The sequence below is a fragment of the Pungitius pungitius genome, chromosome 4 (genome assembly GCF_949316345.1).
Source record: "Pungitius pungitius chromosome 4, fPunPun2.1, whole genome shotgun sequence".
Lineage (NCBI taxonomy): Eukaryota > Metazoa > Chordata > Actinopteri > Perciformes > Gasterosteidae > Pungitius > Pungitius pungitius.
In genome coordinates, this window is record NC_084903.1 from 18,450,756 (window position 1) to 18,463,514 (window position 12,759).

At 43.3% G+C, this 12,759-nt stretch overlaps 1 protein-coding gene across 3 annotated transcripts in view; it reads left to right on the forward strand.

The window, feature by feature from the left end:
* The first annotated feature begins 5,803 nt into the window (after positions 1 to 5,803).
* Positions 5,804 to 12,759, forward strand: part of insyn1 (inhibitory synaptic factor 1) — a 37,429-nt gene continuing 30,473 nt past the window's right edge. The window contains exons 1-3 of one of the 3 annotated variants that reach the window (XM_037490656.2): positions 5,804 to 6,059; positions 6,366 to 6,429; positions 6,947 to 8,538. In XM_037490656.2, coding sequence (XP_037346553.1) covers positions 8,395 to 8,538 — 144 coding nt within the window. In that variant the 5' untranslated portion in view covers positions 5,804 to 6,059; positions 6,366 to 6,429; positions 6,947 to 8,394. Of the gene's footprint in view, positions 6,060 to 6,365; positions 6,430 to 6,512; positions 6,694 to 6,946; positions 8,539 to 12,759 lie in introns of all 3 variants that reach the window. The other 2 variants (XM_037490639.2, XM_037490647.2) reach the window with 2 other exon arrangements.

Here is a 12,759-nt window from a genome sequence, read left to right on the forward strand (position 1 = left end):
TTGAGTGCTAAATTCTAATTAAGCCTTTTCTTGTACAAACAACAAGCACATTAGTGATGATTTTAGTTTCTCTTTGAATGACTTTCCGGAGAATACGTTTTGTACATCTCTCTCACAGCTGAGGCAAATAATACTCGTCAAACGGGCAACAGGTGTGCAAAACGAAACACGGGCGAGGAGAAGGAGGAGCAACGAGAAGGCTGTGGAGGCAGCAGATATGACCCACATCGGTGCTGGTCGTTATGAATTCGCAATGATGCTGCTGCTGGGTTTGTTAGCTCACGGGGGGAGCCAGGTGTGATGGCAGATGCACAGTCGGCTATCTCGGCCCTTTCCTATTATACTTGTTTATAGCTTTTGGCAAACGGCACACCACTACAACCAATACGTTCGTTTCTGAGGAAAGGTCAGGGTTAAGGGGGGGACGACGACTTACCATTTCACAAAGAGACAGAGAGGAGATCCAGAAGTGAGCATACAGGGGAAGTATGGATAGACCAGATTGAGAGATACTGATAAAATCGTTATTGATGCATGGTAAAAGGACAAAATCACTGGCGGATTAAATGTCATAGATTATGTTTTTTTCTGTGAATTTGAACCTTCATGGCCTTTCTCTAGCACAATTTGAGAGGATTTGCAAAAATCCCCCTGCATGAATTTTTAGATCATTTTTGAGTGACATTCAAGTGTGGTGCTAGATTGAGAGGTGCCAACTGTCACTGCTCATGTAAATGCAGAGTTGGCTTTTTGTTGAGCAAAGTAGGGATGATAGTTGCACCTGCAAATTAGCAACTCTTTTTAAACCCACAAACAACCAGGAAAAGAGGGTTTTTGTGCATTATCATCATGTGACCTGAGCTGAAAAGAGCACTCCAATATAATTAGTGTTTCAAAATGACAGGCCTTATGTGACTGTGTCATCCACATGACTGCTGACCCACAAGAGTTAACAAGGTTTCCATAAAATGTAAGTGATGGAGATTTCTATAAATAATCTAAACTTTTTATAGGCATGATGGTGAACAAACACTTGAATGAACTAAGTTTACATTTTTCCAAAATAAAACTATGGGGCTACCATCTGCACCTCTAGGTTGCATAACCATATATTGTATTTGCTTTGTTTAAACTAGAGCTTTGGATTGCTGTGCTATTCCCTCCCCTTTATCCATCTGATTAAAATGTGGATATTGCTTTAACATGAACATCCATGTACAACGGATGATGCAAATAATCTACCGACCTTTCATAGTGCAAGAAAAGGCACTTTCTTGCAGATCCATATACCATATACTAATAGGTTTATGAATGCAGCCTAAAACAAATGCAAAAAAAAAAACACATTCTTTAAACATTACCTGCTGGCATTCACGTTGATTGATTTTATGATTATGATTTTTATGAGTAACACAATAAAAAATTGATCCCAGGTGTTAGATGTCAGAGGAGGATATCAAATATTTGATTAGATATAACAGCAACATGAATCGCCAGTATTCCTCATGGTGAGCAACTTCTACCACTCATTAGCCAACCTCTTTTCTCTGGTTGGGTGCATATCCTTAGTGATGATGGGCCCTGGTACAACATATTTTAAAGGGTTCGACCGTGCCCTGACATTTGGATAACCCAGGCTACAGTATGTCTCAACTTGTTTAGTGCTTTTCTAGTCCTCCAACCAAAGAGCTTCTTCACCACATGTCATCATTTGCACATTCATACGTATTCATACACCGGCCACGAGAGCCATCAGAACTCTAATTCATACCCTTCATACACCATAGACCCAGCTACAAGCAGTTCCAGGTCAAGTGCCTTGCTTAATGTTGTGTTCAGAAATTTATATGAATTGTTTGTATCATATAGTAGAAAATAGAAAAATCCTAAAATACCCCATTGCTACTTTACAGTGTCTTTGTTATACAATATGTCCCCTGCTAAGATGTCCTCTATTATGACCACATTGGTCAGATAATTTAGGCTGCTCCGAGCCCTGCTGAAAGTAGCAATTTTGAATTTGACTTAATTCATTAAACCACGCAACATTTCCAGATTTTGTTTTGCAAAGCCAACTGCCCTGAAATGTACAAAAATGCTGCAAACATTTATCGTTCGTTGTATTCCAACAAATACAGGGTACCCAACCACGTCATACTCTGAATTAAAGAGACTAAAGCATTGATCGACAAAAAGGGAGACTGAGGACTGTTGAGTCATTTTACGCTCAAAAACATGTCTTGAATATGACACAGGACCACTCTTCACAATGAGACCACAGGCCCTCTGTGACTTGGGGCTCCAGTTGAGCTCTGAGCACTGACCATATTTCCACCACTGGTGAGGAAAGCAAATGAGAAATCAATCAAACACTTAAGCTTCATTTCATTGTGTAAGAGCACTGATCCATCACAGGGTGTTATGGTCTAAAACAGCCGCTGCTCCTCTGCTTGACTGCAGAAAAAGGGAAAAAAAACACCCACAGACAAATACAAGCACAAAACTGAAATATCAAAAGGTCAGTAGACAAGGCAAGAGGAGAGACTGGTGTTACTGTGAGACAGGCTGGGCCTCTAAGATCTCTGTCCCTTAGTGTTTGTGTGATATCAAGCACAACTGGGAATTGTATACCAGGCATGATATCTACATTTGGCCGAGCATATTGCACATGCCAGATGTGTCTTTCAATTCCTTTGGTCCATAAACCATCATCATAAATCCAAACATCCAAGCATGGAATTATGATGGGAGAGATTATGTATAAAAAATACTTAAGCCTTTCAGTGGGAATGAATTTTATCAGTGGAGATAATTTCACCACGCATACTTATAAATACGTGATCCCAGACATGGACTGACAAGCCAAAGATCTCTTGGTTTAATCATGGATCTGCACCATGTTATCGTGCAATTTCTTTCACACGATGTCATGTCAAGAAACAGGTAATATTTCAGTGCATGAAACTTTTCTGCCTGTCCACCATTTTATCCTTAGTCAGAGCAGAAGGAAAGCATGACATCACAACTGCACCACAGTGCCACGCGATGGCCAGGAGAGGAGAAGCACGATTAAAAGATGAATCCTGCAATGGAAATTATTATTTCTTAACAAATTGGGAAAAAGGTTGTGCTTTCTCCTTTTTTTTGTCTGTTCACAAAATATCTATGTACTTGGATCCAAACAACTCAGCATTACAAATGTTTATTTGACAATAAAATATTTTATTCTTAAAAAAGGAATCCTTTTTGCTAAACAGTTTCACTCTTGAACCGTTTTTTAATTTTTATTTTTTAGCTGCAAAACCTGCAACTGGAGCATCACTTCTGTTTCGCCTTCCTCTAAGTCACATTCAAATCCAGACAGCCACTGACCTCTTGTCCGAAGGGAAGGGACATTAAGAAAGTAATAAGTATAGCTAAATCAATTATGCACACTGTGAGAACGTGTGTAAGACATTCAGGCAAATGATTTCCACCTTGGAGTTTGAACCGAAAGAGAATGACTAATGTTGGTCAGCTGATGAACTGCCTTTTTGTTTTGAGAGCAAAAATCCCTCAGAAAAAAAGCGCCGAAACTGTGCGTTTGCAGCTTTTTAAACGGTGAAGGGAATCCAGGGTATTGAGAGCTGAATGAGAGCTCATTAGTGGAGAGGAGAGGTGATGTATTGCTGCTGAAGGGCTGTTCTTTACTCTTCAAGGTGGAGGGAATATTGTCCCACAGAGATTCTTCACTATAAAACTTACTTTTCAATTCTTTTATATAACAAGTGTATACTTGTAGGTGGAAATACAACTTCTAGCCAAACAGTTATTAAAACCATTCACACTTCAATATTGAAGAAATACACAAAACAGCCGTCAGCCAACAAGAAATCTATGGCCAGGTAATACATTGGTATAACATGGTCTACCATGTCTTCTTACCTTTTCAACGTGAACTATAACTTCCATTGAAAGGAACTGATTATTAAATATATATGTTTCAGACAAAATGCTGTTTTCTTATTGAAAAGCTTAATGGAGTTATAACTTAATTCTACACTTGGAATGATTCGTATTTTAAGGTTGATTTGGACTTGCTGCTTTTTTAAGTGTATGTAAATGTTCCCTTTGGGTTTAATGTCGGCCTACCTTATCTAGCGTTTGCAACAGCCATGTCTTGTCTATCAGATATCCAATTGACAGTGTGGGAAAGGTTGCCAAAAAAATAAAAACGGATCCCTACTGTTTCAAGTAAACAAATAGATTATTGGGTCAAATAAAATCTTTCCTGGGCTTTTTTCTTTAGTCCCATATTACTCATTGTTTCCTCTGGATAGGAATGTCCAGCCTTAAGTTTAAGTGTTTGCATTTGATTTTTGGCTATGTATATTCTGATTTTTTATGCAATGTTGGGCTTGATTGTGAGCCTGTGCCCAACTAAAAGCATTTATTTGTTCTGTAAGACGTCTATAAAAAGCATGGCAGACTAACTCTGAAGCAGAAATATTGGGTGGAACCAATATTTAGCTGGACTCACTCCAGATTCCAAGTAAAACTCACTGGTTGGAATTAAAGAAAATATTTAAATATATATTTTAGAGGGGGAAATAATCCAATTCCCTTTCAATGAAGGCATCAGTGACAAGCAACTATCTGTGCTGTGCACCTGGGCCTTTCTACCAAGAGGTCACTTAATATACATTCCCTATTTTAGGGACAGCCCTATAAAACACCATAAATCTCCATGCAAAATACCTTTTTGCAATGTGAAGAAAAAGGGAAACAATTGCAAGAGCGTAAAATGTGCTGGGAGCTGTTGCTGTGTTCTAAGAAGGGAGCCTCCCATATGTGCAGATAGTGGGAGCAGTGAGGCTACAAAGGAAACTGCTCAAGGACACCTGTTTCTTGCAGGGAGCAGTTTCTCAGCAGCATCTTGGCTGTGCAAACTGCAGCAGCCATGTGTAAATACAAGGAAAGGCACGAGATCCCATTGCAGTTCGGCAAGTCCTCACAGGGCCGCGACGTGCTTCGGGAATGTGACAACATATTAAACATTTTATGAAGTCCCAAGATGTCACAGTGACTGTGTACCTACAGAAGGTTACCATTGAATATGAAGCATATCATTCATGTATTCTTTAAGAGCCAAACTTGACTATTTTTCATACTGGATAACAAACTGCAGCATACTCACTCAAAGAGCATCAACATAATTATTGTGATGTTAGTAGCAAAAACCACAGAGGACCACAGGAAAAAAAATTATCTGCATGGAGGATTCACCTATCCTGAATCCACTCTGCATTTTTCGTAACAATTATGTTAAGGAATGCATGCAGCCTCTGGCTGTTCAGTACAGTTATCTGCCAAACCCCTGCATTGCTCAAGAAGTTGCTTTCATGAATTTGCTTTGCTGTTACATTATTTCCTTCGGAGAGCTAATTTCATATTAGGGTAACTGCCTCTGGTGGGGTTACGCAGGGCTTTTTAGTGTTGAAAAAAATGCTGATTGAAGAGGACTGGGGAAAGAAAAAGTCATGCTGGTTCTCCCTCCCTATTTCTGTCCCTCAGTCAGATGAGGTCATCAAACACCAACCTGCCTTGGATATTAATGATGTAACAGCCGGCGATTGTTGGACACCTCTTCCCAGGAGACCGCTCTGCTGGAGGCAGAGGAAGACTTCATCTTGATTTAAGAGAGATGCAACACCCTCGACTGTGACAAAGGCTAGATGGACAGCGTGAGAGGAGATAGTATGTGTGTGTGTGTGGGGGGGGTGGAGGTGTGTGTGTGTGTGGGGGGGGGGAGGGAGGGTTGTAGACGCCAGCAGAGAGGAGACGGCAGGAGAGGAGCGAAGCTGAGGAGGGGGACTGTGTGATACACTGTGCCTTTAAAAGCACCAAGCTCCTCCTGCGCGGAGCAGAGCAGAACAGCCGAGTGGTGCTGGTCGGAGCCTGAGCCCCACGATAAACTCTGGCATCAGCTTCCCTTCATCCAACTGTCAGCGAGGACAACAGTGAGGGCGCAGGGGCAGAGAGAGACGGGGACGGAGACAGAGAGCCAGAGTTACAGAAAGGTGAGGGGGGGGTGGGGAGGGAGGGAGGGAGAGAGAGAGGGTGACGAACAGGCAGAGAGGGAGAGGCTCTAATCACACAGCTTCTTTTTCACATCTGCTGCCATCCCGGTGCAGGCGAACGCTGACGGGGATGACGGCTGGTGTGTTATCTGAGCAACGGTAACGGCAGCGTCACAAACGGAAGCAGGAGCTCTCCTCTCTACTCTGGCTCTTAGTCATCCTCAGCGTCCTGTCTCCATTCTCAGAGTGCTATTAGGGCCATTAATCGTTCCCATCTCATGCCTCCTGCCTCCTCCTCCTCCACAGCTTCATCCTCCACTTCTATTCCTCCTCTGATGAGCCACAGCTTTAGAGTGAAATAACCCTGCTGGTAGGAGCTTTTTTCTTTCTGTCAAGGCAGTAAGAAGGAGAGCGGGCGATAACTGAGTGTGTCTGTGTGTGTGTGTGTGTAAGGGAGAGCGCGAGAGAGTGTGGAACAAGGAGAAAAAGAGCGAAGAGAGGACAGTGAAGATGTTAGTGGGTGTGACAGAGGGACTGCTAAAGAACCAGCAGGTTTGTGTGCGGCTTAAATGATCCTGCTGTGCGTGGACAGTAAGCTCTGGGCATAGCAACAGCAAGGTGATGCACGGGAAAGGTGAGTAGGTGTGTGTTCTGATGCGCGTTTGTGTGTGGGGAGGTGAGGCAAGTGCTGCTGAAGCAGGAGATTCATTTTGACTGCAGCTAAAAATCCTCATTTCAGTTAATTCCCTTCCAGCCCCGAGTCTCCTTCACTCTGTTGTCGTTGCCTTTTCCCGCAGACGTGACTTGGAGGAAGATGGACGAACGTGGAGAAAGGTGTGATGAGACGTGAGAATAAGTGATTGGTTTTCTTCTTCTCGTCCGTCCAGGTGCCACGTGCGACTGGCCAGCGCACACTGTGGCCGTGGCATCGCCCCGGATTTGGCGAGAAGCTCCCCCCGCTGCTTGTTCTCCAGCGCTCCTCCGGGCAGCATTCGTGGGATTTATCTCTTCCTGCTGGATGGCACTGAGCTCTCTGCCTCTCTGAGGGGAAAAAAGTCCAGAAGAGAAGATACACACTGCACGGAGAAGAAGTAAAATAATTATCCAATCACAGCACAAGAAGGCAGACCGGGTTCCCTTAGCAACAACTGAAGGAGAGAAGAGAATCCTTTCCTGATTTTGGGCACACCCCGGAGGACTGCTGCGGGTCAGTGTGTTCGGAGAGGACTTAGAGAGCGCTGTTGCATAAGACAAGCTGCCACCCAAATTCCAGGGAAAAGGTGCTCGCTCGCCTTCCAGGCTCCTTTTTTTAACTGTGTCTCATCGACACCATGATTTTTTTGTTATCCCTCCAAAAATTCTCATCAGGGGTCACGTTCCGCCGGCTTGGAAATCAATTCATTCTGATCCCGAGCCACCTGGAATAAGCCCTGCTTTGGGTGTGGGGTGGGGATTGGACGCTCTTTGAAAAGACACCTGCCATTCCTCCCTTTCATGGACAAGAAAATGGATGTGAAGCAAAGTTTATTTTGACGCAAGTTTATTTTTTTCCTCGAGGGGGAAACGCCACACAGCCGAGAGGAATATCCCCTTTTTCCAAATAGGATCCGTCCTTTCTCTTAAAAGACAGAAGCCCTCACCGTAGGACTATATTTAGATCGCAAGTCGCGTGTCCCCCGCCGGCCAACAAAAATGTAGAACACGATCATTTGGAAAATCAAGCCACTGCTTGGAGTTCTATTTTTCTATAGACGTTGAAATAGCTTTCTACCAAACACAAAAGTGTTAATATGGAACCCCTTTGATGATTTTCTTTTTGAATATTGGCCTGCCATTATGTCTGTGTTTTACAAGTGAAAAAGGTTGCACAGGACAAGTGGATGAGGGAACAAGTGTACTCCCTGCATAGACAGGCGTTTTAAATAGCATCTCCTCGGGAACAATTTCAAACGTACACACTGACACATGCGATGTGAGTTGGCTCAACACGATTTACGTAAGAGTTTCATACCAGCTTTAGCACATGTATTTTGCCTCTTATCTTTTCCATGGATATACAGTGTTTGACTTTTCCCGTGCTCGTTTTCTTTCCGTTTCTGGAAGCATCTACCAGAGGGCATGGATGTCAGAGTGTGACCCTGGGCCGAGTGTGCGAGCGAGGCGAGGTGTTTTTGCTGCCCAGGTGCTTTTAAGATGTTGAGGTCTCCCTGCGTGGCCGGGGCCCCTGTTCGGATCAGTAGCACTGAGGCTCCTTGCAGCCAAAGACATGGACCCCGACTCGGCTCCCCCACGCCCTCAGCCTGTTGGCCACTGGCCCCACGCCGCCCTGTAAAGGATGTCCCTCAGCAAAGCTCCGGCCCGGGACAACTCTGAGACCCCCAGCCCGAGAGAACGCATCCGCAGCCACATGAAGATGGTGATCGATCAGTTGGACGGCATACTCAAAGAGCTCAAGGATGTGGCCAAGGAACTGCGGGAGGTGAGGTTCAAAAGCGTGCACGTATCAGGCTTCTAGGGGTGCGTGTAGAAGGGAGAACCGGGAGGGGGGGAAGAGACGAAGAAAAAGAGAGCATATGGGTGCCAGGTGGGTGTGTTTTTCAAGTAGGGTGCATTTAATGAGTCTAAAATGATTTCTTGCAGCATGGAGATTTTGATTAAGATCTGAAAGTGATGGGAGCTCACTTTTGTGTTTAGTAGCAGGGGGGGGTTGTTGATTACAACCACAGCAAGGCTGTCTTCCTTTTCCAATCAAACAATTGCTTATCGCCCATTACAAATGTGGTGTCTTATGGGAGGTGAAGCAGATGTGAAGAGCTGTTGAAAAGCAGCAAAGGTGAGCTGAAAGGAAGAACACAAGGAGGCTGTGATGAGATACACGACTTAATGCCGCAATAGTTATATAATCATTTTGTTAAGGATCAGCTGGATTCCTACTGTATTATTGCAACTGCCATGGTAACACTGCGAGATGTGCACGCATGTGTGTGTGTGTGTGTGTGTGTGTGTGTGTGCATATATTTGTGTGTAGAGCAAGTATATGGACTAAACAAGCGTGTGTGGTCGCTGGGAGTCAGATTCATGCGTGTGAGACGACAAAATGGACCTGATCCTCTTTTTTAGGATCTTAGGATTTTGCGCTTTTCCTGCAAAGCTCCTCCAGAGAGGGAGATGAAGGCAGAAGGAGAAACGGAGACGAATTAAACTTGAGCAAACAGTTTAGTTTGACCCATCCTGTATCATCCCAGCACATCGCACGATCAACCTCCCACCTGCAACAGATCACGCATGCAGAGGTGGCGAATGCTTGCGTGGGTGTTTTATCAACGTTTTTTGACAAATAAAAATAGTGAATCTTGAACCCATGTAATGACCTGAAGGAGGTGGGTGTTGAAGGTGCTCACTCTTCGTCGGACAGATCACCCCGCCCCCCCTTACGACAAGCTATGCTCTGCTCACCAGGCTCTACTTTATGTACTTGCCCAGCTGGAGGTGGAAGGGCACAGCTTACAGCGCACCTTTCTCTCTGGTGAGTTGAAGCCGGGCAGCGCGCAAGAGTGATTGATGATTATGGGACGACTGCAAGTGGAATAATTCTGGCTGGAGCTATTTATAAACAAAAACACAGTCTGTGCCTCTGCCAGCTTCAACAAATACCTTTCTTATACCAGACTATATTAGAGAGGCCTCTGCACATTGGCTCAAATGTCATTTTTTTATTGGTAATGCAAAATCCAACCTATTGAAATGGCTCAGAAAACATATTAGCTGGACTGGCAGACATAATACTAGTATCAATATCTTGCAATTAACTGACCTATGAGATTGCAGACGGAAGGAAAAGGGAGATGAAGCAACAGAGTCAGTGTAGCACTATCAGATGCATGAAAGCTTAATGTTCCATGAATCATCTCATTCTTTACCACATAAAAAGGAGAACATAACAGATAACAAATGCCATAATAAAGAAATGATGAATTGTCGTCCGAATGTAGTGAAATAAATAACTGTGTGGGAGCAGTAGCGACTAATTATCACCCACAAGGTATTTGGGGATCTAGTGATACTGCAATGCTGCAACTGGTCAAAAGCTAAATTCAAGTACTGCAGCACATCATTAATAAAACCGCAATAGCATCTGACTAGATTTAATTTTCTGATAGTCCATTGCCCCGAAGATGCTTGCATTGCATATCAAAGTTTTAATTTAGTCGATACCTCGAAATGAATTTAATTGTCAAAAAGGGGAGGGGGGGGGGTTCTTTAAGTCAAGTTTCAGGCATCTGGTCGTCATCGCATTAACCATTAAAGAAATGTATGTTGCACTGATATTAATCATATTTTGAGTTTCTATTGAGTAAATATTTAAGCTCCAAGGAAATTGTAGGCCTCTCAAAACCCACAAAAGCAAGTAACAGGAAAAAAAAAGATGTTAAGTTTTGTAAATTGATTTGCTTGGTGCGGGAAAATGTAGCGGACGGCAACATGAGTGTCGAGTGAGATTTAGGAGGTTTCAGACATAAGAATGATGAATGACTAAATGGCTTGAGACTTCTTCACCACAATGTGGAATGAAAAACTGATCTGATCCAATTACAAAAGTGATTTGTTACTGAAAACAGTAAACATGATGGCATGAAATCCCCAGAGCTGTTCCTTTAGAAATACTTTGATCTCCACTCATTCTGCCTCAAAGTGGCTTGCATTTTTCGAAAAAAAAAGGAAGAGACGTTTTAAATGGGCTTTGCTGCCTTTTATATAGGTAACATCTTCTGACGACAAGATTAAAATAGCAACCAATAACCGAACAAAGTAGTTCCCGATTAGCTCTCAAAAAGACCAGTTTGGGCTAAGGTTTCTTGAATCTATTGATATCTGGCAACCCATGACATGTGGTTACCTCTAAGATATCAGCTAATCAATTCAATTATAGGCTGACTAAACAACTGTGCAATAATCATATTACGCTGATCGAAATATATGAATTAAAAGGATAAACATTTAAAGTGTCCCATTTGCTTGCTGAGTAGTGTGTAGTCTCAGTTCATGAATCTCTTTTAAATTTCAAAGAAAAAAAGTAACGCAGAGCTCAAATAGTTTTCCCAGATCGCAATTTTATGACAGAGAACATGAGAAGGATCAGCAGGCAGGACATTGGTGGACAAAATACTCCATTTGTAAAAACCACTGGCAGTCATTTTAACCCTCAACTTGTAGGGATAAAAAATATTTTATATTCCCACCAAAGAGAGAGTAATTGTGAAGCACTCATGTTATTGGAGGGATACAGACGGGTTAATATGAATCATTTCACAGGGCACAAAAAGAGGGAGAGAGGTTCTGTGGCATTAACTGGGGGGGAAGGGGATGGAAAGGGAGCCTCACATCTTTGTATGCAGCCAATAAGGAATGATGGGCTGTTATTACGCGGATGTAGTCATTACGGAGAATCCTACCACGAGCTGACGATGCCGCTCGTCTGCAAACGGCTCAAGAAAAAACGAACACAGGGAGGCAATCAGGGCTCGTTGAATTAAAGCTCCAAATGAGAGGAGTGAATATAAGCCGGACAAAGAGCAATTATCAGTAGCGGAGTACAGCATGTCCAGGACACCGGCCGTTATCAGTCAGCCTTGCAGTAGTTGTCTGCACATGCCCTTCACAATGCCGGGGACTGGCACACACCTTGGGCTCTTGGAAGCTAAGGTCCTTAAAACGGACAAGGGAAGGCCGCAGGAAAACACCACTGTCAGGTGAAAACTGCATTCTTCAAATGTCAGCTTTTTAGAAATGACTTCCTGGGTAACATTTTTTTTTAACGAGACTGGCCTCCGCGCAGTTTTAGAACTATATAAGAGTGTGATGAATGTGTTTGATCTACCGAAAATTACCTGCGACTAGCAGCAGGACTGAAAAACCTTTTTTGTGTTTTGCTGGTTTCTTGAAGAAACACAGTCTTGTGCTCGACTAGCTTGGCCCACCACTGAAGCTCTAAATTTGAATTTAAAAAGAAATGGTGTGGTCTATTCAGTCTCTATTCATCACCAACGCCGGCCGCATGATCCCATTGCCCTGGCTGTCAAATCAAGGCGTTTGTACAAAATTGGAGTCCATCATAAGAATTGAAAGCTTGTGCTATGAACTATACAGTGAGAAACTTTTGCAATGTCCGAGGCCTGCTTTATGCTGCATTGTCAAAGGTCGGGGTGGTACCCAAGCAGCTGGTTTCAGATCAGCCAGCCAGAAAGCCAGCGGTGTCTACTTATCGAGACTGTAACCAGTTATGACACGGCCCCTTCTCTGCAGAAGCTGCAGAGCTCAGCACTGAACCAAATCTCTTCCAAACCCAGAGGCAGCCCAAGAGAGACCAAAACCAAAATCAAAAGGACAATTTTTGTATTATTCCTGCCAGGGCCATGTCCTCTCCTCTCTGTATTTCCCCCTGCTGAGTGCTGAGCACGACAGGGAGCATAAAACTGCCTTGCAAGAATAATTCAACGTTTAACCATGAGGGGGACTTCAGTAATTGCTCGCGCTAAGAGGGAAGGACAATATAAAAGGATGTTGGTAAACACTCTCATGTCGATAAAATAGTTGATCCTACTATTTGGGAATATTTGGGGGAAAGTTTAAGCGTATGTCAAAGGGATTGGAAGGAAATTAGATGATTGTTACTGTGCTTTTGCATGCTGAAGTAATTACA